The sequence below is a fragment of the Exophiala bonariae genome (assembly GCF_035927105.1).
Source record: "Exophiala bonariae strain CCFEE 5792 chromosome Unknown scaffold_2, whole genome shotgun sequence".
Classification (NCBI taxonomy): Eukaryota; Fungi; Ascomycota; class Eurotiomycetes; order Chaetothyriales; family Herpotrichiellaceae; genus Exophiala; species Exophiala bonariae.
In genome coordinates, this window is record NW_027042477.1 from 500,893 (window position 1) to 527,886 (window position 26,994).

The following is a 26,994-nucleotide window of genomic DNA, read 5'->3' on the forward strand; positions in this document are numbered from 1 at the left end:
TACCAGCAGTCGGATGGGGAAAACAAAGAATTAGATTAAGTGGTTATCTTCGTGTGGGCGAGCTTTTCTCTCTGTGTACCTGTCACTGGCTAGAGGTCTCAGTCCTCTGCTCAATATTTCCAGACCGCCTCTTTGGTCAGAAGAGGAGTGTCTCTGAATCCATACACATTTTTTTGATGTAAACAGTAGCCTCTATGTTCCCAAGGGTACATGCCTAAGGGTCCAGCGACTCAGCAGGGGTACCTGACGTGCATTCTTTTCCTACACGACCTCTTTGAGAAGTCTGTCCCCTTAAGAGAGGAGCCTATATCGCTACATCATGACAACCTATTCTACACCTCTGCATGAATTTTATCCCAATTTTTCACAACAGCTGCCATTTTTCGGCTGCAGTGCAACCTCATCTGTTGTGATACATGAGATCCTGGTAATCACAGGAGATGATTTCCTGGTGGCGGCGGATGTCAAATCATGTCATTAGGCGGTAAGCAAAAGAACTAGAGAGCAATGCCTCAAGATTTGGTCTAGAGTCCTACTAGGGTATACATATTCCAAGGGAAGGCACTTAGTAGTATAGAGGTATCCAGATACCTAAGTTGGGTTTTTTTGCGGGTTTCAATGGATGTGGCTTTTGGATGAACTGAAGGTGGTGGTGGTGGTGGTCGACCGAGGGCGAACCGAACCTTGTTTCCCAGAAATCCTCCGGCCGCCACAAAAGTTCCTCCAACATCCAACCACAAGTCTAAAAAACCACTTGTTCGGCTTCTCTCATTCTTTGACATTTCTCCGCTCTTCCAAACTTCCTGACCAAACAATCTGTATTGTCCAGTGTCCTACCCTCTAATCCTTGTCTATCCATCAATGCAGAGCTGGTGATCCCAAGTCCATCCCGGCGTCACCTGCGGTCGCCCGCAGCAACAAATTCACACAATCAACCGGTCGCATATGTGGTTGAGCCGTTGCGTACCCAATACAAGTCCTCTCGTCTACACCGCTGCGAGGCTTTTCTTTCCTGCTGCTCCATATGCATCACAACCAGTCGTCAACATGTCCACCGCCACGAAACCCTCGGCCTTGACTTTTGATCTCCAAGCCCGTTGTTCGGTACGAAACCACAAATCCAATCCCCCCGCGAGGCTCTACCACCCCAATACTCCCTCGACCGTTCGATTGACAAATCTCCCTCTTTCTCTTGAATAGACATCCAAGGCTCGTGCTTCGACTTTACATCTGCCCCATGGCCCCGTCGAGCTACCTATCTTCATGCCTGTTGCAACTCAGGCTTCACTCAAAGGTCTCACTCCAGAACAACTGGAAGATACGAGTTGTAGGCTGTGCCTGAACAATACATATCACCTGGGCTTGAAGCCGGGCCAAAGCGTGTTGGATTCAGTCGGGGGTGCTCATCGATTTCAAGGATGGAACTACAATATCCTGACTGACAGTGGTGGGTTGGTGGACCTTCTATGAACATTTCCGACCAAGAATGGGGGAACTGATATATCTGTGAAAGGTTCCAAATGGTCTCCTTGCTCAAATTGGCAAAGGTCACGGAAGAGGGGGTTCGGTTTTTGAGTCCCCATGATGGCAGCCCAATGTGAGCGCAAACACGACTCGAGACCATAGCAAAAGACTGAATACTGACATGATGATCGTCAGGCTGCTCACACCAGAACATTCCATGTCACTCCAAAACTCGATAGGCTCCGACATCATCATGCAACTGGACGATGTCATTCAAACAACATCTCCAGACCATGCAAGGATCAAGGAGGCAACCGATCGTTCTGTCCGATGGCTTGACCGGTGCATCAAAGCCCACAAGTATCCGGAAAAGCAAAATCTGTTTTGTATCATTCAGGGCGGACTCGATCTGGAACTCCGGAGACAATGCTCCATTGAGATGGTGGAAAGAGATACGCCGGGAATAGCCATTGGAGGACTTTCAGGTGGTGAGGCCAAGGCAGACTTTTGCAAGGTGTATGTCTCATTGCATGGCTGAATGTGCCGAGTTTTCATGCTAATTTATTCTTGATCAGGGTCGACACGTGCACCGGTCTGTTGCCTGAAAACAAACCCAGATATGTGATGGGTATTGTATGTCTATTGAATCGAATCACCTGTACTCTTGGTAATTGATGCTAACATCACCAGGGATATCCCGAAGACATTGTTGTGGCCGTTGCCCTTGGAGCAGACATGTTCGATTGTGTCTGGCCCACGAGAACAGCTGTAAGTCATTTATATTTATCGATGGCTGAAAACTTCATGCACTCCCACCGCAACTCCCTATGCCCTCACACTAATCACCCATCCTGAACGTAGCGCTTCGGCAACGCTATAACGTCCCAAGGCGTGCTCAACCTCAAACATTCACGTTACGCGGAAGACTTCGGCCCCGTTGAAGACGACTGTACGTGCACGACATGTCGGCCCAAAGCCGCCGGTGGACTCGGCATGACCCGCGCATACATCTACCATCTGGCTGCCAAAGAGACGGTCGGCGCACATCTGCTGACCATCCACAACGTACACCACATGCTCTCGCTGATGCGGCGCGCGAGACAGGCGATTCTGCAGGATCGATACCCCGAGTTTGCGCGAGAGTTCTTCCGTAAGTATTTTGAGAAAGACGGCCCGCCAGAATGGGCGAGGGATGCGCTCAGTGGAGTGGGGATTACGATCTGATTGATCGAGGACTCTTGGAGATGAGGCTGTTCGTCTACTTAGTAGTGGCTTGTAGAGATTGGGATTGATTCCAATTATATCCCAAGTTTCCCGAGAGGCCAGAAAGACATCAATCTTTGGGTTCTGATGACTTCTGGCTCCTCGAGAGTGTAAGGATCGATTATTTTCTTTTTATCGTAGATGTATATGTCTTCGTATCTGCTGTTGTCCATGGATAGTTGTAAATCGGGCCCTTCATTCCTGCACCCACGGTTTTTTGGTATACCAAGATCTTCCGACCGGCTTGAACCCCGTATAAACAATCCATATATCCGGCCTTTATATCCGGTACACTTAGATCTCGAATTTTTCTAAAGAAAACAGATATACAGGTCCTTACCTCACCCAGGTAGCCAGCCAGCCAACCAACCAACCAGTCTCGCACACTCTGCAGCGTCCGCCCATTCCAGCAAGAAGCAAAGCAAAGCATAGCAAGAGACCAGAAGCGACCCCACATCACATCTCACACTAAACCTCGGCGTCCTCCACCCTCCTCTCCAGGGCATTCAACAAGACGAACAACAAGCGCAACAACGGCGTGTGCACGCCCAACCCCTCGGCGACGCGCAATGCATTCCCCACAATGGCATCGACCTCCATGCGGCGTCCGCCCCTCACGTCGGCAAGCATGCTGGGCTCGACGCCGGGCAGGGCCCTGGCGCGCGCCCGCCCGAGCTGCATCTCCGCCCGCTCCGGCGACACGTGCGCATAGCCCGCGGCGCGCGCCACGGCCGCGACCTCGAGCATCACGGCGCGCAGGACTTCGGGCGCGTGGGCCGGCGAGCTGTTCAGGATTTCTGCGTCCCGGCTGCGCGACAGCGCGCACATCGGGTTCCACGACGCGTTCACCAGTAGTTTCGTCCAGCGTTCGCCTTGGATGTCCCTGTGCAGCGTCGCGGTTGCGTGGCCCGCGCGGATTAGGGATGTGAAGGTTGAGGCTGCGTTTTGGGCTGCAGAGGTTGGGGTTGGGGGTGAGTCGGTTGTGCTGGTGCTGGTGCTGAGTTTAGTGTTGGAGGGATATGTGCCGATGTGGAGGTGTTCGACTTCGGTGTGTGTTATGGTGCCCGGGGAGGTTTGGGTTGCCGGTAAGTAGACGACGCATGAGAGGATGGGGTTCTCTGGAAAGGCGTCGTGGTAGATTTGTTCGATGCCGATGCCGTTTTGGATGAGGACAATGGTGGTTTGGGGACTGATGGCTGGTGCTATCTGGCTGGGGATTGACGGCGTACTTGGTATGGCTTTGGCGGTGATGATCACGTAGTCGAATATGGGGACTTGGTCTCGGTTGTTGGATGTCGTGGTTGAGATTTCTGCTGCCTCGGCGGCGGATCGCACTATCACTGGACGCACGTTCAGGTTATCGCCGAATATGCCCGAGTTGATCGTGAAGCCTTGTTTCTTTGCGATGTCATAGTTGGACCGGCAGACCGCGAATACATTGGATTCACCAACGGCTTGGGCCAATACCCATGCGTAGACGGCGCCAATGCTACCGGTGCCGAAGATCAATATTCGAGGTGGTGGTGACATGGTTGTTTCTGAGGTTGAGAGAGATGTTAAAAGGGGTCTTCTGCTGAGATATGTATACATGTAACTCAAGAATTGGTCATGATGAGATACCGGCAAATAAACTGAACCCCACTGGGATCACCAGTGGGTGATTCGAGACCAGTATGGGGGTCCTCAATGTTTTCTCCCTTGGAAGGACACCTTTGGTGGAAGGCGACAGATTGGGGTTTCTTCTTACCTGTGTTGTATGAGGTCGGTATTCTGTCCGGCCTACGACTCTTGTTGGTGGAAAATGGCCGGAGAGCAGTGGTTGAACAAAGTTGATCTCTGACCACTGACCTGACAGGACTGGTTGACTTGTTCGAGTAAGCTGAGTTGCAATGATTGGAAGCTTGAACGATCGATACTGTGATAGACACCGTATTCGTGGTGTCAACCTTGGACGAGCCAACATTTTGCATGGTGTGCAAAAATGATCTGGAATCAGTGCCGAGAGCCGTACGTTTACATTTAGACCTCCGAGTCCCTTGAGAAGTACCTCGTCACGATCGACCTCATGTCTTGTCCATTTTGCTTTCGGAGGCAGTTCGTTTCCTGCTGCTACAGAGTCGGATCACGAGCTTACCTATGATAGATGGAGTAAGAATCGTGTTATGAGCAATGATTCATTCATGTGTTCTAAAGTACGCAGTGTTAGAAGAATGAGATTGTTTGGCATGCCAGCTACGAGCAGGTGTGGTTACTGGCTAACTAAGTTCGGCAGGGGCTTCAGGGTACTTTAGGGCCTGGAAGTGTTCCCGCATGGGGGCGGTGGGGAAAGGACGTCCAGGCATTGTGGGGGTGTTGTCTCAGTTCAACTTGGGGGACTTCCAACCCGCTACGGGGGAGTATAGACGCGGTCGCTGTACGTGTTTTTGGTCAACCTGGACGCGTCTTGTTGGCAGAACTTGAAGTGGGTGAGAGGGACACAAAGTTTTAGTGGCCTTCAAGTTTGAAGCACAATGACGTTGTTTGATATCGCGTCTCATTCTTTATCATCATCATCATCTTATTTATGGGATTTTCCAAGAAGCAGAACAACCTGACAAACACTGTGTAACAACATCATGGATCCAGATATACCGGCTCCGTCCATCGAATTTGATCATGGCGGCCTCTCTGTCATCAACCAAAGCCCCGTCACAATGTCAACGGGACCACCCACCACGGCGACCACCGCAAACTTCAACACCACCACCCCCTCCAAACCAACTCCAAGGCGCCCGACTGAATCCCCTCGAATGCAGTACAACTCTTCACCTCTGCGCTCTTCGTCTCAGTACAAACCGGTCTCACCAAAACCACCCTCAAGATCCCCCTCAGTCGCAAGTTCATATCGTGGAGAAAGACAGGCAACTCCTACTCTGACCACAAAAAGATCAACATCAAGTCTCAGTACGGCAAGAGGAACCACTCCTTCCTCACTTCATCCCCTCTATCGCCGATCTTCGTCCAATCTCAACCCCTCAAGCCCCGCTTCAAATGGGAAATCTGCCGCCATGAACATCCCAGAGAAACCACCAGTCACGGCCAACTCAGTTGCCAAAGACTATTTCGGGAAAGAGCTGGAGGCGCATGCCAATCTACAATCTCCTGTTATTGTCATTGTTCATGATGCATGCTATGGACATCGCTTTTCAAGACCCAGATCCACAAAGAACGCCCTGGCCAGTATTGTTGAACGACCCGAGCGCATTCACGCCACGCTGTTAGGTGCTGCCACTGCATATGTACGACTTGGTGGCCGACACCAGAATGGCCCCTACATGCCTCGACCCAAGCATGATGTCGCAGATGTCAAGGACGTACCATTCCAAATTCGAAAGACCTCTCGCACCATTCCTCTCAATCACCCCTCGGTCACCTTCGTCCATGGCACGAAATGGATGGAAGAATTGCAGATCATGTGCGACTCTGCAGAAGCCAAATTGGCCTTGAATGGGAAGGAGTTGGTCCGACCAATCGGATATGGCAAGGATGAAAGTGGTGCCGCACTCCCTAAGCTGCACGAAGGCGACCTGTATCTCTGTGAAGAGTCGCTGAACGCGCTACAAGGCTGTCTGGGAGGTGTCTGTGATGCTGTCGACACAATATTCTCGGCAAACCCCACCAAACGTGCCTTTGTTTGTATTCGTCCTCCTGGTCATCATTGCTCCTCCAATTTCCCTTCTGGATTTTGTTGGTTAAACAATGTTCATGTTGGTATCTCATACGCTGCCATGAATCATGGTTTGACTCATGCCGCCATCATTGATTTTGATCTCCATCATGGCGACGGTTCTCAGAATATTGCCTGGGATCAAAATCGCAAGGCGCAAAATCTTCCGAAGAACGCTGCTGCTCACCGAAAGACTCCAATCGGATATTACAGTCTGCACGATATCAACTCTTACCCATGTGAGTGGGGCGACGAAGAGAAGGTCCGCAATGCAAGTTTATGCATTGACAACGCCCATGGTCAGTCTATTTGGAACGTCCATTTGGAGTCCTGGAGCACACATCAAGAATTCTGGAAGCTCTACGAGACAAAATATTCCACACTGCTTGAGAAGGCTAGAATTTTCCTTCGAACTCATACTGCCAAGTTGCGCGCTGCAGGCAGTCAAGAACCCAGAGCAGCCATTTTCATTTCGGCAGGGTTTGATGCCAGTGAATGGGAAAGTGCCGGAATGCAGAGGCATAGCGTCAACGTACCGACTGAATTCTATGCAAGAATCACCGCAGATCTGGTCAAGTTATCACAGGAAGAAGACTTGGGAGTTGACGGCCGGCTTATTAGCGTTCTTGAGGGAGGCTACAGCGATCGCGCCCTGACCTCTGGTGTGTTGAGTCATATTTGCGGTCTGGCCACGGATGTTGCTCCCACTTTGCAATCTTCATCGGAAATGTTTGGTACTCCAAAGTTTCAGACCATCAACAATTGGATCCCGGAAAATGAAGCCATGGCCAATAGTGCTAAACATACCTTCAACTCAGAATGGTGGGCGCTCGACAATCTGGAAGACCTAGAAAGCGTTGTCGCTGGGCGTCAACCGGCTGGTCCGAAATCTCTGCAAGACAAAACAGGAAATTATTCGTCGCCTACTCACGCCTCCACAGCGAAGATGACCGAGAATGCTCGTGATAGGCACTCTCTATCTGCTCTACAAGCTCGATTGTCTCTAGAGTCACAGTATGTCCCTCCACCACCCGATGTTGACTGGGCAGTGGCTTCATATGAGCTATCTCGTGTCATCATTCCTAGTGAACGTCAAACAGTGAGTTGCACTCATGAGGAGCTTAATGCTGAGGCCACAAAGGCTCGTCGTGAACGACGATCGAATATTGGTGTTACAGTTCAACCAAGTGAGGGAATGCAGCTTCGAGATCGAAGAACTAGAATTCAGGCGTCGGAGTTTGGTGGTGCGAGAGCATCGTCCCGTACAGAGAATAGGAGAACCACTATTGCAGCTGTGAGCGAGTTACCCGATCCTTCCATGCCTCCACCTGTCGGAGTCAATGGAAGACCACGTCGAAGATCCAGTGATGCTTCAAGCATATTGTCTAGTTTCCAAGGCATGAAGCTTTCTGACGATACCATTTCGACCTCCGCGACACTGCCAAGTAACCAGACCGGCAATATTTCGAGAGCCACATCCATTGTTCCAGAAAAATCTGCCAAAACAGTTGCTGTGAAGAAGACCAGAGCGCCTCCCGTTACCAAAGCGCCCGCCAAGCCGAAAACAAGTCCTCGAAAGCCTAGAGCCCCAATATCGACTTCTACAACTGGAACAACCACAGGAAAGCCGGGAGTTTTGACCAGCACGAATGGTATCAAAAAAGATCTGACCTCTAATGGAAGAATTCCGTCCGCGTCCTCACGTGATATTACCAGTGCAGAACCAAAACCGGATGATATGGAGAACCTTGCCAACAGCATGAAGAAGATCAGCATAAAACTGAAAGTGCCAACACCAGAGGAGCATGCAGCAAAGCAACAACAGGCCCTCGAAGAAAAACAGAAGAAGCCACGGGCAAAAAAGCCTGCTGTACCAAAGCTTCTGAAATCAGCGAAATCCAATCCATCAACACCGCTTGATTCTTTCGTGGCCATCCAGCCAAAGGCCACGGAGAACCCACCTATTGAAGTTCTCAAAGTGGTAGGCGGTACTACAATTCCAAGCGTGCCTCCCACCCAAACCACGCCTGCACCAGAGCCAGTCGCGGCCAAGGTTGATGCTCCAGAATCTCTCCCAGCAGCACTTCCAAGCATGAATCCAGAACATTTGAAGGGACAACCTCCAGCTTCGTTGCAAAATCACCACGTCCACACTGCTAACACTCTGTCAACTGGCCAACTTGAATCGCCACCTCCAACTGCGGTGAAAGTCGAATTTCCTGACATCGCGAAGACAATGCAGACTGACCAAATGCCCCCACCAGCATATGTGGAGCATCCACCCATCCACGAGAATCCAAAGATCTTGCCCTCAGTTCCACCTTCCAATATTTTAGGTCAGCAGCCTAGATCAATTCAAAACATTCCACAGGTCTCATCCACCGGGACGAGGACTCCCACTCGTACAAAGGAGAACCTGCCAGTTTTCACTTCTCAATCGCCAATTCCATTCGCCACGGCATCAATACCCAAGGCGCATGCAATTGCTCCAGAGACCTCAATCTGGGATATTCCTGAGACTCCTCAGCAGTCGGACATGAAGAAAGATACCTCACAATCAGGCTCATAAATTTGGGGTCTTAGTTCAACCATGAAGGTCGACGAAGAAGAAGCAGATGGCCGTCCAATGGCTAGAGAATGGGTACTCGCTCAACTTGCTCGCCTTCGAAATCTTCGTTTTCCTAGGTTTCCTTTATTTCTTTTTCCCTTCTTTAGCGTTGTGATTTATTGAAAGATACCCCATATGGCAAATGGATTGGATGGAAATGGCGCATCGGCGTCTCCTTTCCACTGGTTATTTTATGCCACCAGGTACTATCGCTGGTGATTACTTGAAATAGGGTATGAGACGGGATGGCCAGAATTTTGACTGGCCTTGGATCTTTCTCTAGTAAAGAAGAAGACGTGATGTTCGGTTGGAAAGATGATTTCGCTTTTCTTCCCATTGCTAGCTATCTAGTTAAGGCTTGTTTAAATAGGTAGTAGATTCCATCACAGATCAGACAATTGAAATCCAGAAAGGTTTTCTCCTTGGAGTTAGATCAATTTTTCGTGATCTCTCGACTTCTTCTCGGTCTGGATATGTCCAAGTATGGGTGTGGATTTTATCTTTCGTCACTGTGAGTCGACTAATTATCCGATTGTGTTCGGGGAGTGGGCAGCTAGATTGCTGAAAGACAGATACAATTGCCAAAAAGAGAGGCAAGATATAAATTAGGAATTACAACCCAATGCTGACTAGATACCAGACTTAGACTGCATGATAACCCGACTCAAAAACGGTTAGCAAAGCACAACGTTGACAACGAACATCGGAATGTCATGTCATGTCATATCATGTCAATAAAAATTCCAGCAATCTTCCTTTACATGACCCGACAACCCGATGAAGAATCGACCTTCCGATTCGACCTCTTCGACCTCCCAAACCGACGCTCACGGCCTTGGTCCTCGAACATCTGATTCTGATTCGAGGTATATCCCTGGTGTGCACTGCCGGTATCGGCACCGTGACCGCCTCGCCCCCAACGCAAGCGATCCCGCTGCATCTCGCCCCTGGCCAGGCGATTCCGCAGCTCGGACCACAGCATCTCACGATCGGCACCGTTGAGGGCCAGAATCCACGGCTGGTTGAAGAAAGCATCGGCGGTCCACGGGCCATGCACGGACGCAGCCCAGCGGCGCGCGTTGGTCAGCGCTTCCCGGTACGCGCGGATCTTGGCCTGCTGCTGCGCCAGCGCCGCCGTGCGTGGCGAGATGCGCGACTTGGGCGAGAACGGCTTCGTCACGCCCCCGCTGTTCTGCCGCTGCGGGTGCGTGCGCTTCGTGCTGCTGTGCCACATGCTCGTGTCAATGTGGGTGGGTTGGTGTTGGTTTTGCTGGCGGCGGTGATGCGATTTCGTCGCGTTGTTCGTCCGCTGCAGTGTGTTGCCGAAGCCCGGCGGGAGCGACGGAACCGGCGGTGCGTCGGCCGCCATTTGCTCCGCTTCGTGCTCCCGCAGGCTGTACAGCCCGACCATGGACTCGCGGTTGCGCACCGGCATGTTCATGTCCTTGAAGTCATTGAGCGCGTCTTCGATGCGCGCTGAGGTCAGCGGTTTGCTCTGCCGTCGTTGCCCGTTGCCGCTGCCGCTGCCATTTCCGCTCCGGCTGTTGCGCGACGACGACGGCGGCGGGATGTTCGGCAGTGCCGACCATTGGGAGTGAAGATCCGGGGTTGCCAGATACAGCGAGCTGTTCTCTAGGGGCTGTTGCTGGAAGCTCATGCTGTTTGGTCGGATCGGCGACCACCGCTCTGCTTCGGTTGGTGATCCCCTCTTCCGGTTGAAGCCCAAGGTGTCGTGCTGTGGGCATCGGAATGCCAGGGTTCGCGTTTCTGGGTACTTCAGCTTCTCTGGGCATGCTGGTCGTGGGAGTGGACACCATATCTCCCGCTTCGACTCGAAGCAGCCACATGCATAGTATGTGATTTTGGTCAGACACATGGTTTTCCTGTGGTCTTGTGTTTGTGGGCGTTATTCTGTTGGTTGTTCGGGCGGTATGGATTATGGATGTATGTCGGATAGAGGAGTGGAAATTATTGAATGCTAAGGAGAGTTTGCACATACCTTGAGACTCGAAATATGCTGTGATATAAGAGCGCATTCTGAGTTGTTGGTAGTTGGTGACAATGGGGCTTTGTTCATGCTGCCGGATGCAGCATTGCCCCTGAAATGGTTCGCCTTTATATGGGGAAAGGAAGTATCCCAAACGCAAGAGATGGATAGGCTTAGGATCACATAGACATTTTCTCCTGGTGACAACAAAGCGGGACTTACCTCTCAGTGGTCAAAGCCACCGGATGGGTGGTGAATAGCATGTTCATCTTAGTGTTGGGTTATCGAGCTCAATGGATGGCCAGAAATTGCACATCTGTTCCGAAGAAACTTCTCAGTCACAGCCATTGAACAAAATGCAAGATCTTTCGATTTACTGCGACAGGAAGCAGAAGTCTAGCGGTGGGAAGATGTCGAGGACAAGACGTGGAAATGAGGAAGAGACATACCTGCTTAGGTAAGTATTTAGTGGTGACTGAGCAAAGATGCCCACGTGACATGGGATAAGTTTGAGGTCGCCAAGACTTTCTACGTCATGGTGGTTGCCGTGGTGAAGGATGGGTTCCCAATCGGGTCGCAACATCAAAGCCTCGTCTGAACCACTTCCTGTCAATCCACAATCTTATTCGATGATTCTATTCTCCGCGTGACACAGGCAACATCTATTTCCAGTCGGTTTGCGCACTCTCAATAGTATATCCTTTTTGATTGCGCATGGACACAACTCTGATCTGATCCCACCTCCAACTATCCTTCCGCTGGTAAACAAACCAGTTTAACATATTCACAATGGACGGCGCTCCAACACCTACTCGCCCACCTCCAAGCTATCCCGATGGACTTCCCTCTTATGTACACACACCTACAGAAGAAGACAATATGAGTATCCCAGGAAATAACTCGTCACTGAGACTGCTCCCGCACGCTCAGGATGACTACAGATCGTATGTGAAAACTCCCAGTGGTTCTACCCAGGACATACCTCCCTCGTTGGTGATTCGCAAGCCATTGTCATCCCCAAGAATATCCCGTGTTTCTTGGGATGACCTTCCACTCAAGGATCCTTCAAAATGTGCTCGAGTGGAAAGTGAAGTCGCCTCTTTGATTTCAGAGGCGGAGAAAGAGCTGAATCACTCCCGCGAATCTCATGTGTTTATTGGGCGGACCCCTACCCTGAGAGCCACCGTGAAGATGAGAAAAAGTCCCCAAACTGACCCAAACCCAACCCACAGGTCCACCACCTCTAGTCGTACATCCCCTGACCGATATCATCGACCCGGAGTTTCCACAGCATACAGCTCAAGACCTAGTTCAAGCCTTGGCCGAGCTCCATCTATTCCCCTTCCCACAGCCAATCCTCGATCTCCCATACGACCCTCCACCCCGTCACGAACATCTACAGATTGGGGAAGAGCCTCAAGTATCAACTATGAACCTCCTGACATTAATGGCAGTCCTCGTCCAGGCACACCTTCATCACAATATGGAGGGAGTCCGAGACGCCCCCTACCTCCTGCGCCTCTATTCTCGGTCAAAGGTGGAGCGGCCGAGACCACAATACCAATGCCAGACACACATGCTGGAAGTGATATCTTCTCAAGTGGTCATTCCATCAGACCCGACCATGACCCACGAGCAAGCCTCAAATCGGCTCACTCTTATATGACAGACTCCACCTTCACTGAGGACAACGGAAATGACAACGAAGATGCTATGACCGAGAAAACAGATCGATATGGTTCTGCACCTGATGGGCAACAAGATCGAAGAGGGTTGAGAGAAGCTCAAATGGCCAAGAAAGAGGTCCATCTGATCAATGGCGAGTTGATTCTGGAGACCAAAATCCCGACTATTCTACACAGCTTCTTGCCACGAAGAGATGAGCGCGAGTTCACTCACCTACGCTATACAGCGGTGACGTGCGATCCAGATGATTTTGTCGTCAATGGTTACAAGCTCAGACAGAATATTGGATCGACCACACGAGAAACGGAGCTTTTCATTTGTGTCACCATGTACAATGAAGGCGAAATCGAATTTACCAGGACTATGCACGGAATCATGCGGAACATATCTCATTTCTGCTCAAGGGCAAAATCAAGAACATGGGGCAAGGATGGGTGGCAGAAGATTGTGGTCTGTGTCATTGCAGATGGTAGACAGAAAGTGCACCCGAGAACCTTGAACGCTTTGGCTGCATTGGGCGTCTATCAAGAAGGTCTGGCCAAAAATATTGTCAATGACAAGGAAGTCACTGCCCATGTCTATGAATACACTACACAGGTATCTCTGGATGAAACACTCAAGTTCAAGGGCGCCGAAAAGGGCATCGTACCCTGTCAGATGATCTTCTGCTTGAAAGAACAGAACAAGAAGAAGCTCAACTCCCACAGATGGTTCTTCAATGCCTTTGGCAGGGCTCTTGTCCCCAATGTCTGTATCCTACTCGACGTTGGCACAAAACCAGATTCGAAAGCTTTATACCATCTCTGGAAAGCATTTGACCAAGACTCAAACGTTGCGGGTGCAGCGGGTGAAATTAAAGCCGACAAAGGAAAAGGGTGGATGGGTCTGCTCAATCCACTCGTTGCCTCTCAGAACTTTGAGTACAAAATGAGCAATATCCTCGATAAGCCGTTGGAGTCAGTCTTCGGCTACATCACGGTGCTACCCGGTGCTTTATCAGCATATCGCTATTACGCACTCCAGAACGATCCCAGTGGACATGGGCCGCTCAGTCAATACTTCAAAGGAGAAACCCTTCATGGTGCCGATGCCGATGTTTTCACTGCAAACATGTATCTGGCTGAAGATCGAATCCTTTGCTGGGAATTGGTGGCCAAACGTGGTGAACAATGGGTTCTGAAATTCGTCAAGAGTGCTTATGGCGAAACAGATGTTCCTGGTAAGATCTTGTTGAACATATCCGTCAGTAAATCCTTGCTAACTCGAATACAGATACGGTGCCTGAATTCATTTCTCAACGTCGACGATGGCTCAATGGTGCATTCTTTGCTGCCGTATACTCTCTTGTTCATTTTAAACAACTATGGACAACAGATCATACTTTGACTCGAAAGATCCTGCTCCACATCGAATTCCTGTACCAATTTGTCTCACTAATATTCACCTTTTTCTCGCTGGCCAACTTCTATCTCACCTTCTACTTCATCGCCGGCTCTCTGGCGGATCCACTCCTCGATCCATTTGGTCACAATATTGGCAAGTACATCTTTGTGGTTTTACGATACGTGACTGTTTTGTCCATTTGTCTACAATTCATTGTCAGCTTGGGAAATAGACCACAGGGTGCCAAACGCTTGTTCATGGGTAGTATGATTACTTACGCTATCATCATGATCTACACCACTTTCGCGTCGCTCTACATTGTCATCAAACAATTGACAGCACATTCATTGGAAGAGACCGACCCAAAATCGCCATACAAGTTGGGAAATAACGTCTTCACCAATCTGATTGTCAGCACTGTCAGCACGATCGGTCTTTACTTCCTCATGTCCTTCCTCTACTTTGATCCATGGCACATGTTCACCAGTACTGCTCAATACTTTGCATTACTACCTTCATATATTTGCACCTTGCAAGTCTACGCGTTTTGTAACACTCACGACGTCACCTGGGGAACCAAAGGTGACAATGTCTTGCACACTGATCTTGGAATGGCCAAAGCTACCGGCACTGGAAATACTGTCGAGATGGAGATGCTCTCAGATCAGTTGGATATTGATTCGAGCTACGATGTTGCACTCCGCAATCTCCGAGACCGGCTTGAAGCACCTAAACCACCACCAAGCGAAAGTCAAATGCAGGAAGACTACTACAAATCTGTTCGGACGTACATGGTGGCGACATGGCTTGTTTGCAACGCAATTCTCGCGATGGCGGTCTCAGAAGCCTATCCAGTGGGTAGCCATATCAACAAGAACACCTACCTCATTTTCCTCCTCTGGACCGTGGCTGGACTGGCTCTTTTCCGTGCCATTGGTTCTTCTACCTTCTTGATCATTAATGTCATCTCTGCGATTGTAGAAGGCAGGATTCAAGCCAAGTTCGAACGCATCTTCGGAGGCGGCGATGAGCATGGCCGACACAAGCAAGGAGTAGGTAGCGGTTTCTCAGAGTCAGGCAAGACCGGAATGACTGGTTCCAGCGGCTCTGGCATGAGTTTGAGTGATGTTACCAGCAAGATCAGTGAGAAGTTCAGTTGGATCGGGAAGAAATGAGCACCCCCGTAGGGTTTGGGTAAATAATGATGTTCATGGTTGTAATGGAGTTGTCACGATATTGTTCGGGTCGCATGCGTTGTACCAGCGCGCTTGCCTTTCTTGGTATGATAGAGCATCGGACGAGTTATGGGAAGATAGGATGCATGCTTCCTCTTGGAAAGCTGCACTAGGTGTTGATTTGGGTGTACTTGTACTAGGAGATACGGAAAGGATTTCTACAGAGACACAAAAGCTGCTGAGTTAGTGTGATGAAATGATTGACGAATCATTGCCCCGTGTTAGATTAAGTTCAAAATCACAACCTTTGACCCCCTTCTGTCCGGCGTGGGTCGGGGGAGGAGCTTCGAGAGATGTTGCACGAGCTGTGGTGTTAGTCAATTCAAAGAATCTGCTTCCCAGCAGAGACATATCCAAGTCGCGGACCCAGGATGTTGATACTTACCGGTTTTCGCTTACCGGTTTTTTTTTTTTTGCGATGCTTTCATTTTCTAGATTTTTATTACATACTTACCATTCATTGGTTTGATTGAGTGTGTCTCTCCTAACATGTTATTCGTTGAGACTCCGTACTCTTGAAATAAGTTCCGATCTGTATTCGCTCGCGATTTGGAAAAAACAAAAGTCTGATTTTTTGGGTTGCATGGGAGGTCGGGTTTATCGTCGGTTGTGATCGATGTTGCCGTCGTCTCATATTTTGTGTTTTGATGTGTTTTTGGTTGTTTATTGTTTTCAATTGCTCGCTCGGTACGGATGGGACCTGTGAGTATTATTAGCGTAGAGGGCAGATTGCTCAAAAAAATGTTAAAACTATCAGAAAACTTGCAAGGACGGTGGGGGAAAAGGGGGCAGATACTTTACCTCGTGGGAGGTTTGGTAGTCCAGACATCCTCCTTGTGGGTTAGGAAAAGAAGTCTGGGGGTTGGAGGGAGACACCATGCTGGCGAGCATATCGGCGTGTCAAGGGACGGCGTTCACCATCATGGTCGGAGCGGTCGGAACGATGAACACGATCAGAGCGGCGAACAGCACCGCGATCAGCGCCAGCGTGTCTGGCTGCTGATCGGGCCGGTGGTGGGCTGGGCGATAGGGATAGAGATAGAGCCTCTCGGTACGAGTGGCCCGGATCCTCCTTATCCCGTCGCTCACGCATACGCTCGGCTTGCCCACGTGCTTTCCCTGATAACGAGGTGGGAGGACGACGGCTGGCTTGGTCGCGCTTGCGCGCACGTTCGTCTCGCTCGCGTTCATGCGCCAGGGCACGTTCGCGTGCGATTTCGGCTTGTGTTCGTTCGCGTTCGCGTCCGGGGCCGCGGGCGCGGGCGCGTTCGTGGTGGCGTGCGGTTTCGAATTGGACTCGCTTCGAGACCTGGGCGTGACGGCGAGCTGCACGAATGTGTCGGCTGTAATCACTTTCGGACTCGGGGGAGGGGGACCTAGCTTCTCTTGATCGTTCGCGGTGGTGGCGGGAGCGGTGGTTGTCTTCAGGGTAGCGTGGCTTTTGGACACGGTCGAGAAGAGCGCGGTTGCGTCGAGGGACGTCTGCCATGACCTTGGCGAGCTTGCGCTCTTGTTCCTTTGTCATGGTGATGGGTGGAGTGCCTCTAGGAACACCGGCGCCGCGGCCGACCTGTTGAGGAGCCACTGCTGGCCCTGCTGGTCGTCGTGGAGGGAGAAGCTTGTCAATGTCGCGCTTCCAGCTGGGAACAGGAACAGGGTCATTGCTGGAGATTGGTCCATCGACGATTTCCGAGTATTGGAAATTGAAGTCGGGTAGAGGTGCATTTGATAGTCGTTGTCGTGGAGGCATTTGTGCAGGTCGTTGGTTGACAAGTTCCACAGTCGATCCAGAATTCGAGAGACCATTCAATAATGTTCCGAGTCCCTCAGGAGGTACACTCAGTACAGTTTGGCCGTTTTTCAGCAATAAGAACCGTCCTTTGCCCTTTGGAGGTGCAGCATTTTCGGGTAACAATGGTGCAGTTTGGGTTGGGAGTCTGGGTAGGGATTCCGGTTTGGGGCTGTCTTCGATTGACTGAGGATTGAAATGGCTATTGTCTGGTTGATCCAAGCCTGGGAATTTAAAGTCACTGAAGTCAAACTCCGAGAACAGGTCATCAACTCCATCGAAATTGATGTCGTTGTTTAGAATGCGTTCTGGAGTGGTGAAACCAAGGTCCATATCCAAGAACAGATCGTCAGTGGGAATGGGGATATCTTGGTCCATGAGGATAGCATCCGTGTTTAATGGCAGAGTGAGATCGAAATCCATTGGATCAAGATCCAATTCTGGTAACTTTGAAGATTGAGCCTCCAGATTTTCTGGGATAGTAGAAGGCGATTGTGTAAGAACTGCATCGTCTCCAGAAAATCTAGTGCTGATCCAGGGAGCCGTCTCAGAGGTTTCGCAGAAATCCGTCATGTCGATGTCACTGTTGAACAAATCTGAGAATTCCACACTCTCATCGAGACTTGTGAACTCGGCAAACATATCTTTTGTATCAAGGTCGATGTCGGGTTGCTTCGAGAAGAATTCCTCCCAATTTGTCCCTGGGGATGGTGGAGTGTAGGGTGGGAATGGATCCTCCAGTCCGGACAAGCCAAGGATTTCCTCGAGATTGTACGCAGGTAGAGCCTGGAAACTAGCCGGAGTGGCACTGCTGGTGGGTTGCATGTCGGCGACTAGCTTTTCGAACTGAAGATCGACGTCAAGGCCTTCAAGACACAAGTTGGGATTGAAATCAATTGAAGGTGGCGAGTTGTGTTGAGTGTCGGAATCCATGAGTGTTACTGAGTTTTATTTGGTATTGAAAGATGTTGCGTGAGTGTGTTGTTGTTTGAGGTTCTGTTGTAAGTTGTGATTAATACTGAGCCTTGGAAGTATTCAGGGTAATCTGCAAGTTTTGCGAATCAAATAGTGTTTTGGAGTGGTGTTGAATAAATCTGTAGAAGATCTTTGTAAAGTGTATGTATTCGATCGTAAAGTTTGCAAAGGCTGATCCGGGTTGGAATGTTGCTGAAGTTGGATGCCTTTATACCCTGCAGATGCTGATGCCAGGAGGCATCGATATTGAGGGAAAGTTGATGAGCAACCAAAGCATCAATTGTTCTCATCATTGTCTTGTTGTGCGTGTCCTTTCAAGGTAGTATGATCTTTGTCCTCTTGAGGTGCTTCAATGCTCAGTGTCCAGTAACCCTTCATTGTGAATTCCATGCATTGTGACGACAATGCAAACGAGGGGATGATAATGCCAGTGTCCATATATCACGACTCATTGGTAACACGAACCAATTATGGCGCTTGACATTTTATATCTCCATCAGCAGAAAATTCATTCTAAACCCCCACAATCTCACCATCTCAAAATTGATTAGAAGCGGAACCTCGACCTTGAATATGGCAGTTGACATTGTAGGTTGCGTCGGGATTGTTGTTGCTTTGGCGGTACTGATTGCGATGACTGGCTATATTGGTCATCGTCTGTGCACGAAGCGCGGGCGATCGATCCGCTCACAGACACACAAGCAGCCCATGGCTGATCTCGAAGCCAGCACAAATGAGAAGTCACGCAAGTTGCAATCTCCTTCTGTCAGAACAGATGCTGCAGGACATGTCCCCTCTGAGGTGGTTCCCACATTAGCCAATTTTGGTGCAAGTCGAGGGTTTCATTATGGGCAGACGAGACCAGCCATGACCAAAGGCGCGACAGTTAGTTCTTGACCTATTCTTTGAGCATCATCGGAGCCAACAGCAGCCGATCATTAAACATCGGAAGGCGAAATAGCCTGTGATTGTCTAAGATTTCCGTGCCATTCGCTCTGGTCATCGGTCGATTCTGGGGGGGAGAGACACAGAGAGAGAACCAGGCCATCTAATGCCAAATATCATGATCCTCAAATCAGACCCTGATAGGACCAGGACCCAAACAGAATCGGAAATCGAGATCTCAGTCACGAATTTCAATAAAACATCGATATAGTACGTTGCATTTGATTAAGGATCACCCGTACGAGTAGAAGTCGAAATAACATCCAAGTCTAGAACTGCCGCTTAAGCCCCCATACTCAGGTTTAGAAGCATTAGTCATAGTTCAACCGAATATCAACTCGGCAGTATCTTCGGCCGAAGACAACCCAACCTCGCTTGAATGTCAACTTAGGACCGAACCATGAAGACAGGTCAGGCCCACCACAACCAACTGCTCGTTTTGAGATAGGAACCATCAGTCCAGCCGATGCACCTAGATTTAGTCAGAGCTTGCTTCTCTTGCAGTGAGTCTTCGTAAGCGGCGTCATAGCGAGCTATCAACAGATCGGCTAGGCAACAGGACACAGCTCCAGGCACCTCACTTTTGCAAACCTTGGTATCGGCAACGATTGTCAACTCGCTCGCTCTCCCGATTGAATCTGCCAAGGGAGGAGAATTCAGACAGTCAATAAGAAAACCAACAAGAAGTGGGTGGACGCTACGAATTGTGGTAAAACGCACCCTGGAAGAAAGATCCCGTTAATTGGTCAACTGCACGAGCTCTGGATCATTCTCGGTCGTGCCTCCCAACTCGACCGCTCTCGGTCTTAAGGCTGCTTGTACCTAGCACGCACCGTTCGCACAGGTCAAAGCAATGGGTCAAAAGCGTCGTCGTTTAGCTTTATCTTGTGTTGCTTGTCGCGGAAGGAAGGTAAAATGTGACAGAACATTTCCTACATGTACTCGATGTCAGAGAGGAAATGTTACCTGCGACTATGTCTCTTACACCGGTAAAGCCGATCATACAATACCCACTCCTGGATCCGAGGGAAGCTCGAACGCAAATCGCGAGCAATCCGTTAACTCGTGGACTGAGGATGCAAACATTTGGCAATCCCGGTCGAGGCAGCACGCGAACGCGAGGGCGAAGCCTGATGCCGAGGCTGCAATGAACAACCCATCAGTTCCGAATCGCCCTCCAACTCGCTCGTTGTTGGAGCTTCAAGAACGAGTTTATGAATTGGAGACATACGTGAGGGCTGCTGGCTCTAGACCAGTATCTTCGGAAAAGTACTTGGGTATGGGACACCCGATGTTCCCTGGGAACTCTCCAAATCATGGCTCTTCACAGGACTACGAAAGAGCTTTACTGCGAGGAAAAGGCTTCAAAACACAATACTTTGGACCTAGTCACCCGGCAGGTATCCTTCTTCAATATGAGGAGCTTTCACAATTTGTGAAGACAATACTTCTGAACATCCCGGCTTTGGAAAAGACGAGGTTGACCTTCAAACAGAAACGTCAGGAGCTGGGACCTTCGTGGGATCTTCCTCATTTTGAGACACTGGCCAGCATGGTCCCTGATCAGAAGAGGACCGATACCCTCGTGCAGGAATACTTTGCTACCATTGAGACGACCTACCGTATTCTCCACACACCGACCTTCTTTCAGAGCTATAAAGATTTCCGGAGGTCTTCGAGTGAGGTATCGGCGCCATTTTTGGTTCAACTTATTCTCATCTGCGCTTGTGTTAATTCCTCAGTAGAGGGAGGACCCACGGGCTTTCATGGACGGAACTCTGCAGCCCGGGACATGTCTTTGAACTGGATCCAGCGGTCCGAGCAGTGGCTTGACATGCAAAGCCAGAAACACGTTACCATGGAGACTTTCCAGATCCACATCCTGCTGGTCATTGCAAAACGGCTCAATTGTGTCAAGATCAAAAGAGAATGGACCATAAGTGGACATCTATTACGACTCGCCATGTCTGCTGGGTTGCATAGGGAGCCGACATTCTTGAGCAAGAGCATCGGTGTCTTCGATCAGGAAATGCGCAGGAGATTGTGGTTTACAATCCTGGAAATTGAAACACAGGCTTGTATTGATCGAGGGATGCCTGCGACTATCCACCCCTATGATTGGGACACCTTACCACCTCTAAATATCCATGATGAGGACTTTGACCTGACAACAGAGAGGATGCCTCCTACAAGGCCCGTGAACGAATTCACCAGGACGTCGTTTCTGTGCTTGGCCCAGCAGCACTTGCACATACGATTAGACATGCTTTCAAGGATCAATAGTATACGTTTCTGTTTCGAGAATGAAACTGCCGCCGAGTATGATCAGAAAATCAGAAGAATTATTGACGACATTCCGTCATGGAAGGAGAATCCATCCAGCACCACCGCACAATCATTGTCTCGATTGCTCCTCTACGAGTTCCTGCTGCTCATCCACGAACCTACCTTGTCTTATCAGGATGGACAAGCACGATACTTTTTCTCACGAGCCGCGCGGCGAAATGCCGCTTTGAACACCCTCAGGTTCTACTCAGAAATGCATCAGAGTGTGAGCCTTTTATTTGCCAACCTCCGCGAGGATGTATATCGAGCTTGCCTTACGCTTTGTCACGACATTGTTGTCTCGCGTCATGCCGTAGATGATTTGGTACAAGACAATACCTTGGCAGTGGAAATGGTTGTGAAAGCTGTTGATCTTATGGAGAATCGGATCAGAAGTCTTGGTCAAGGATTTCACTCCTTTTGGTTGGGAGTAAGTGCACTGGGTCTGCTGCGAGCGAAATTGTCCCCTTTACTACCGACCGAGGAGTTTACCAAACAAACAGCGGATCGAGTATCCCGCTTGCATACTTTCATGATGTCCGAACAAATTGCCCAACCCACCCCTGCCAGTGGCTTTGAGGAGGCTGCTATGAGTGGCGCAACTACGTTGGTGGGGATGAGTGGAAATCCCGATTCGAATCAACCTCTACCAGAGATTGATGTATTTGACAATGCCGGGCAACCATTTAATGTCTTCTCGGACACGCTGTTCGACTTTGACATGGCGGATATGTGGAATACTGGAAACTTTGTGCAGTTCTGAGGTTCGACTTGCAGTGCCGAGAGTGTTCTGTAGAGGAATACGGGGATAACATCGTCACTCACTCCCACTGTAATCTATATGAAAAGTTCGACAGTTAGTAGTACTAGTAATGCCTTGCTCCAGACCTGGACCCTGCCCATGGTGATGTTAGTCGAAGATGAATGTGACTGTTTGACGTCAGTCATTATTGACACGGCCGGGGTAAAGATTTCACTGCCAAGGAGTCTCGGCTAACCTTCCATTTCGGCATTTTGTCGCTTTTCGAGTTTTTCCGGCTCAATTTCATCGCCCGCTTCCAAATTTTACCATTTCAAAACTTCGCCCCTTCCTTGTCTATCTCTTTGACACAACCTCATCTTCGACTTCTTCCCTCATCCTTCTTTCCATCCTTCATTTTTGAAAGGATTCTTCTCTTTCTCATTGTTTACCACTCGATTCTTACTCTGCAGACCCCGCTCATCCAACCTCACGCATATCCTCAATTTTCTTGTCGGAAATCAGCAAGCTGGCGCCCAACATGTCTTACGGTGGTGGCTACGGCTCCCGTGGCGACTACAATGGAAACTCCAATGGGTATGTCTCCCTCTGTGCCTTCATACATATTTCTCCCATGTCTTTTAAAGTCTCTTCCATGATTTCTATCATCATTTCAATCGTTGCTGCTCCGGCGCGGCTGCCTATCTATTCTCCAACATCACTAACAAGTCAATAGGTATGGCGGTCAGTCTAACGGATACGGCGGATCCAACGGCTACAGCAACGGTCATAGCTACGGCGGCTCCAATGGTTTCTCTGGCGGTGGCGGCGGTGATAAAATGTCCAACCTGGGCGCAGGCTTGAAACAACAACATTTTGATCTCGACACTCTGCCCAAGTTTGAGAAATCCTTTTACAAGGAAGACCCTGCTGTCACCAATCGCTCCCAGCGCGACGTAGACGACTTCCGCAGAAAGAACGAAATCTCCATCCAAGGCTCCAAAGTTCCCCGCCCTGTTGAGACTTTTGATGAGGCTGGCTTTCCTGCCTACGTCATGTCAGAAGTCAAGGCTCAAGGCTTCCCTCATCCCACTGCCATTCAATCTCAAGGTTGGCCTATGGCCTTGTCTGGACGCGATGTTGTCGGTATTGCCGAGACCGGGTCCGGAAAGACTTTGACATACTGCCTTCCTGCTATCGTTCACATAAACGCCCAGCCCCTTCTTGCCCCGGGTGATGGCCCTATCGTCCTGGTTTTGGCACCAACTCGAGAACTCGCTGTTCAAATTCAACAAGAAATTACCAAATTTGGTAAATCTTCCCGCATTCGAAATACCTGTGTCTATGGTGGTGTTCCCAAAGGTGGTCAGATTCGCGATCTAAGCAGAGGTGTTGAAGTTTGCATTGCCACTCCAGGACGTCTCATCGACATGCTTGAATCTGGAAAGACAAATCTACGTCGTGTCACTTACCTTGTCCTTGATGAGGCTGACCGCATGTTGGACATGGGTTTCGAACCTCAGATCCGAAAAATTATTGGTCAGATTCGTCCTGATCGTCAAACTTGCATGTGGTCGGCAACATGGCCAAAGGACGTCCGTCAACTGGCATCTGATTACCTCAACGATTTCATCCAGGTCAACATTGGCTCCATGGATTTGTCTGCCAATCATCGCATCACTCAGATTGTGGAAGTCGTTTCAGAATTCGAGAAGAGAGATCGCATGACCAAACATCTCGAACAGATTATGGAGGATCGGGCGAACAAAATTCTGATCTTTACTGGAACCAAACGTGTTGCAGACGACATTACAAGATTTCTCCGTCAAGATGGTTGGCCAGCACTTTGTAAGTCTTCCTTGTCTCAACCCGAATCCAGATCTTACTAACTGTGGCAAAGCTATTCATGGCGACAAGCAACAAAACGAACGTGACTGGGTTTTGAACGAATTCAAGACTGGCAAAAGCCCAATCATGGTTGCTACGGACGTCGCGTCTCGTGGTATTGGTATGAAAAGAAAACAGCCCCTCCCCTCCCTCCCTCCATTTTTCTATTTTTTATCTTTTGCATTTGTTACCATTGCCGTCGTGTGATATGATGCGCTCTCTCTTCTCTTGTTACGCCTCGAACATGCGTAACTTGCCCAGGCTTCGTGCTCTCATTGGTCCTTAACCTAGAAATTCTTGGAATCTTTTTGCAGTTTGCCGGGAGACAGCATATCTAACCTCCATTTTCGATTCGTCTTGCGAACGAGTGGAGGTCTACTTAACTTGATCATTCAAGCTGCAAATCCAGGACTTCTTCCAAAGGACCGTAGACTGTTGCCATTTCCCGGGACATGGACATTGGCCATTTCGCACAATGATGAATGCTCCGAGTGTCAAAAGAGAGTGATTGCATCTCCGCTCACACGACCACACATGGTCCCCAACACCTCCGTAAGACTACCATTTGGCTGGTTATGCTAACCTATTCGTCAAGATGTTCGCGATATTACTCATGTGTTCAACTATGACTATCCCAACAATTCAGAGGATTACGTTCACCGCATTGGTCGAACCGGTCGCGCAGGTCGCAAAGGAACCGCAATTACACTGTTCACCACTGAGAGTAAGTCGCCTTTGATCCTTTCCGGGGTTTTCAATACTAATTTTTTCATAGATGCCAAACAAGCCCGTGACTTGGTCAACATCTTGCAAGAATCGAAGCAGACTATTGATCCTCGTCTTGCAGAGATGGGCCGCTACTCAGGAGGTGGTGGCGGTGGTCGCGGTTATGGCGGTCGCGGTGGCCATCGCGGTGGCCGTGGCGGTGGATATACTGCCAGCAATTCTGCTCCACTTGGCAGAAGCAGATGGTAAACAAGCCGTGACTCCGAAATGTACGCCGTTCGATGATCGAGATTCTCGTTATTCTTGCATCATACACTTGTTTCTTTTCAGGCGAGATATCACATAGACCTCTTGTGGATTGCATTGGTGGGTTCACGGCGTTCAAGGTTGCGGATAACAAAGGTCAAGACAGGGTTGTGTTTTAACGTGCGGGCTGAAATCAAGTTTCTTGATGAAAAGACATTGTGGATTTCAGGAGAGGTTGTCTCTGCTGGACATTTTCTTGCTGACATACCGAGTATCAACGATCAGTGACTGGAAGCAAACGTGTCAAATCAACGGATGGCATGTGCACGCTTTCATTGAAGCATGAGTAGCATGTTAAGACTCAATAGAGATAGAGCTGTATCACAAGACATTCAAATGCCAGAGTGAAGTCTCAAATACCTTCATCGTCGAGGAAACCTTCAATATTCGAGCACAACACTTTCAACATTGTTCCCCTCTTCTGCACTAAGCACATGCTAGAGCATCGATGTTTATACTTTGGATTTGACGGTGGTCCGCCATGAATGGAGACTTGGAAATCTCCGTAGAATCTGTTTCAATAATAAAGTTTGGCGGTTGAGAAGCATAAGTATAGTTCACTGCACACAGATTTGCCTCTGAGGTGAATACTACTTCTCTCCATTCCACGTTTGTAATTTTTCTTATTCGACAGAAAATCCTTGCGAGTCGAGTCTCGTGCTGTTGTGGGGGCTGGGAGTGTTCATGTCTTGAAACTTTCATCGACCAGCGGACGGCACGTGGGAGCTATTTGTGATGTTTTTTAATATCGTTATTCTTTCAGGTTTATTTTGCAGATTAACTGATCGATCGACCACAACGCGTACGTATTTAGAGACTCTTACGGTGACTCCGTCATGTGGTGGAAACAGCCGATCTACTCGTCATCGATGCAGAAGACACGCAGTGGGTCGAGGTTGGAGGTCTCTCGGTCTGGTTTGGCTGTTCCCCTTGCATGCGAATCGCGCCGTCCGCGTACCTCGGGCTACTGGCAGCGTGTGTCAGAGAGACGTACTCGTACATAGGTTCTCGTCTTTGACTTTTGAGCTGGTTGGTGATTGCCGAGCTTGATACCTACGGTGTGCAGTGAGCTCTGGCAAAGGGGGGACCTTAGAGGAAGCTAACTAGAATGCCTGTCTTTGCCCTTGTCTGCGTGCTCTCTCTTCGGTCTACGGGTTATGGAGTCATGCCGACGAATACGCGATCACAATGGCACGACATGGCGTGCAGCTTGGAATGGCCTGCTCGCCAGCTATCGTGCTCGCCTGTTGGCTTTTCGACATCGGGATGTCCTGGACCAATGATGGACGGGGGTGAAGATGACATTTATGAGCTTAAGGTCCTGGGGGATAGATAGACAGGACGCGTTTCTTGCTGGCATGAAGCATGGGAACTACAGTACTTAGATAGACCCAACGCTTGTAACGGTGCTTAGGATTGTTGAATGCAATGGGAGTCGAACACGCTTTAGGATGTTGCTGCAAAAACGGTATTATAAACTGTGTAACATTAAAAGATCGAATTGTATCTAGCACCAAATACTCTTGCAACTAGACCGTTTCGACGATGTTCTACGTAGAGAACCAGCGCGCTGACACGTTTAATCTTCCCTTTTTTTTTCGAGGCTGCAATCAATCATGTAATCCAGCGTAGACTGGTATGACGGAAGACATTCAAAGTAGAGGCTCATCCGGACTGATAGGCTTGAACCAACATTGTGGTCTCTCGAGACATTCAAGGGTCAAGATGAGACGGATAGCCTATTCATCGGTAAAATTTTCATGGAACCTTAGATGAATGCAGGACGATCCATCAAGGCAAGATGCTCATATGGTTCGTTGGCTCTTGATGATGCCAATGTGCCTGTATTTGACTTGGGCTTTTTCGATAACACGAAAGAGTATTAGATATCACAACTGGCACATTTTCCACGCGTTCTTGGAGAGTTTATCCTGAGACCTCTTCTTTCTAGACACACTAACTCACCTATC

At 49.4% G+C, this 26,994-nt stretch overlaps 8 protein-coding genes across 8 annotated transcripts; 5 read left to right on the forward strand and 3 right to left on the reverse strand.

The window, feature by feature from the left end:
* Positions 1 to 1,263: 1,263 nt before the first annotated feature.
* LTR84_004697 (uncharacterized protein) lies at positions 1,264 to 2,688 on the forward strand (the record flags this gene model as incomplete). Its single annotated transcript, XM_064848272.1, has 6 exons — positions 1,264 to 1,451; positions 1,514 to 1,597; positions 1,660 to 1,980; positions 2,040 to 2,097; positions 2,155 to 2,232; positions 2,326 to 2,688. The coding sequence occupies 6 exons, from the start codon at positions 1,264 to 1,266 to the stop codon at positions 2,686 to 2,688; spliced, it is 1,092 nt and encodes a 363-aa protein (XP_064710896.1).
* A 507-nt stretch (positions 2,689 to 3,195) lies between these two features.
* Positions 3,196 to 4,257, reverse strand: LTR84_004698 (uncharacterized protein; the record flags this gene model as incomplete). The annotated part of the gene is made up of 1 exon (XM_064848273.1): positions 3,196 to 4,257. The coding sequence occupies one exon, from the start codon at positions 4,255 to 4,257 to the stop codon at positions 3,196 to 3,198; it is 1,062 nt and encodes a 353-aa protein (XP_064710897.1).
* A 1,085-nt stretch (positions 4,258 to 5,342) lies between these two features.
* Positions 5,343 to 9,002, forward strand: LTR84_004699 (uncharacterized protein; the record flags this gene model as incomplete). Its single annotated transcript, XM_064848274.1, has 1 exon — positions 5,343 to 9,002. One exon carries the CDS (start codon positions 5,343 to 5,345, stop codon positions 9,000 to 9,002), a length of 3,660 nt encoding a protein of 1,219 aa, XP_064710898.1.
* A 796-nt stretch (positions 9,003 to 9,798) lies between these two features.
* On the reverse strand, positions 9,799 to 10,917 carry LTR84_004700 (uncharacterized protein; the record flags this gene model as incomplete). Its single annotated transcript, XM_064848275.1, has 1 exon — positions 9,799 to 10,917. The coding sequence occupies one exon, from the start codon at positions 10,915 to 10,917 to the stop codon at positions 9,799 to 9,801; it is 1,119 nt and encodes a 372-aa protein (XP_064710899.1).
* A 900-nt stretch (positions 10,918 to 11,817) lies between these two features.
* CHS1 (Chitin synthase, class 1) lies at positions 11,818 to 15,272 on the forward strand (the record flags this gene model as incomplete). The annotated part of the gene is made up of 2 exons (XM_064848276.1): positions 11,818 to 13,933; positions 13,987 to 15,272. The coding sequence occupies 2 exons, from the start codon at positions 11,818 to 11,820 to the stop codon at positions 15,270 to 15,272; spliced, it is 3,402 nt and encodes a 1,133-aa protein (XP_064710900.1).
* A 901-nt stretch (positions 15,273 to 16,173) lies between these two features.
* Positions 16,174 to 18,054, reverse strand: LTR84_004702 (uncharacterized protein; the record flags this gene model as incomplete). The annotated part of the gene is made up of 1 exon (XM_064848277.1): positions 16,174 to 18,054. The coding sequence occupies one exon, from the start codon at positions 18,052 to 18,054 to the stop codon at positions 16,174 to 16,176; it is 1,881 nt and encodes a 626-aa protein (XP_064710901.1).
* Positions 18,055 to 18,804: 750 nt separating this feature from the next.
* On the forward strand, positions 18,805 to 22,129 carry LTR84_004703 (uncharacterized protein; the record flags this gene model as incomplete). Its single annotated transcript, XM_064848278.1, has 2 exons — positions 18,805 to 18,981; positions 19,994 to 22,129. The coding sequence occupies 2 exons, from the start codon at positions 18,805 to 18,807 to the stop codon at positions 22,127 to 22,129; spliced, it is 2,313 nt and encodes a 770-aa protein (XP_064710902.1).
* A 517-nt stretch (positions 22,130 to 22,646) lies between these two features.
* On the forward strand, positions 22,647 to 24,967 carry DBP2 (ATP-dependent RNA helicase dbp2; the record flags this gene model as incomplete). Its single annotated transcript, XM_064848279.1, has 5 exons — positions 22,647 to 22,702; positions 22,842 to 23,953; positions 24,006 to 24,113; positions 24,588 to 24,716; positions 24,768 to 24,967. 5 exons carry the CDS (start codon positions 22,647 to 22,649, stop codon positions 24,965 to 24,967), a joined length of 1,605 nt encoding a protein of 534 aa, XP_064710903.1.
* Between the last annotated feature and the right edge of the window lie 2,027 nt (positions 24,968 to 26,994).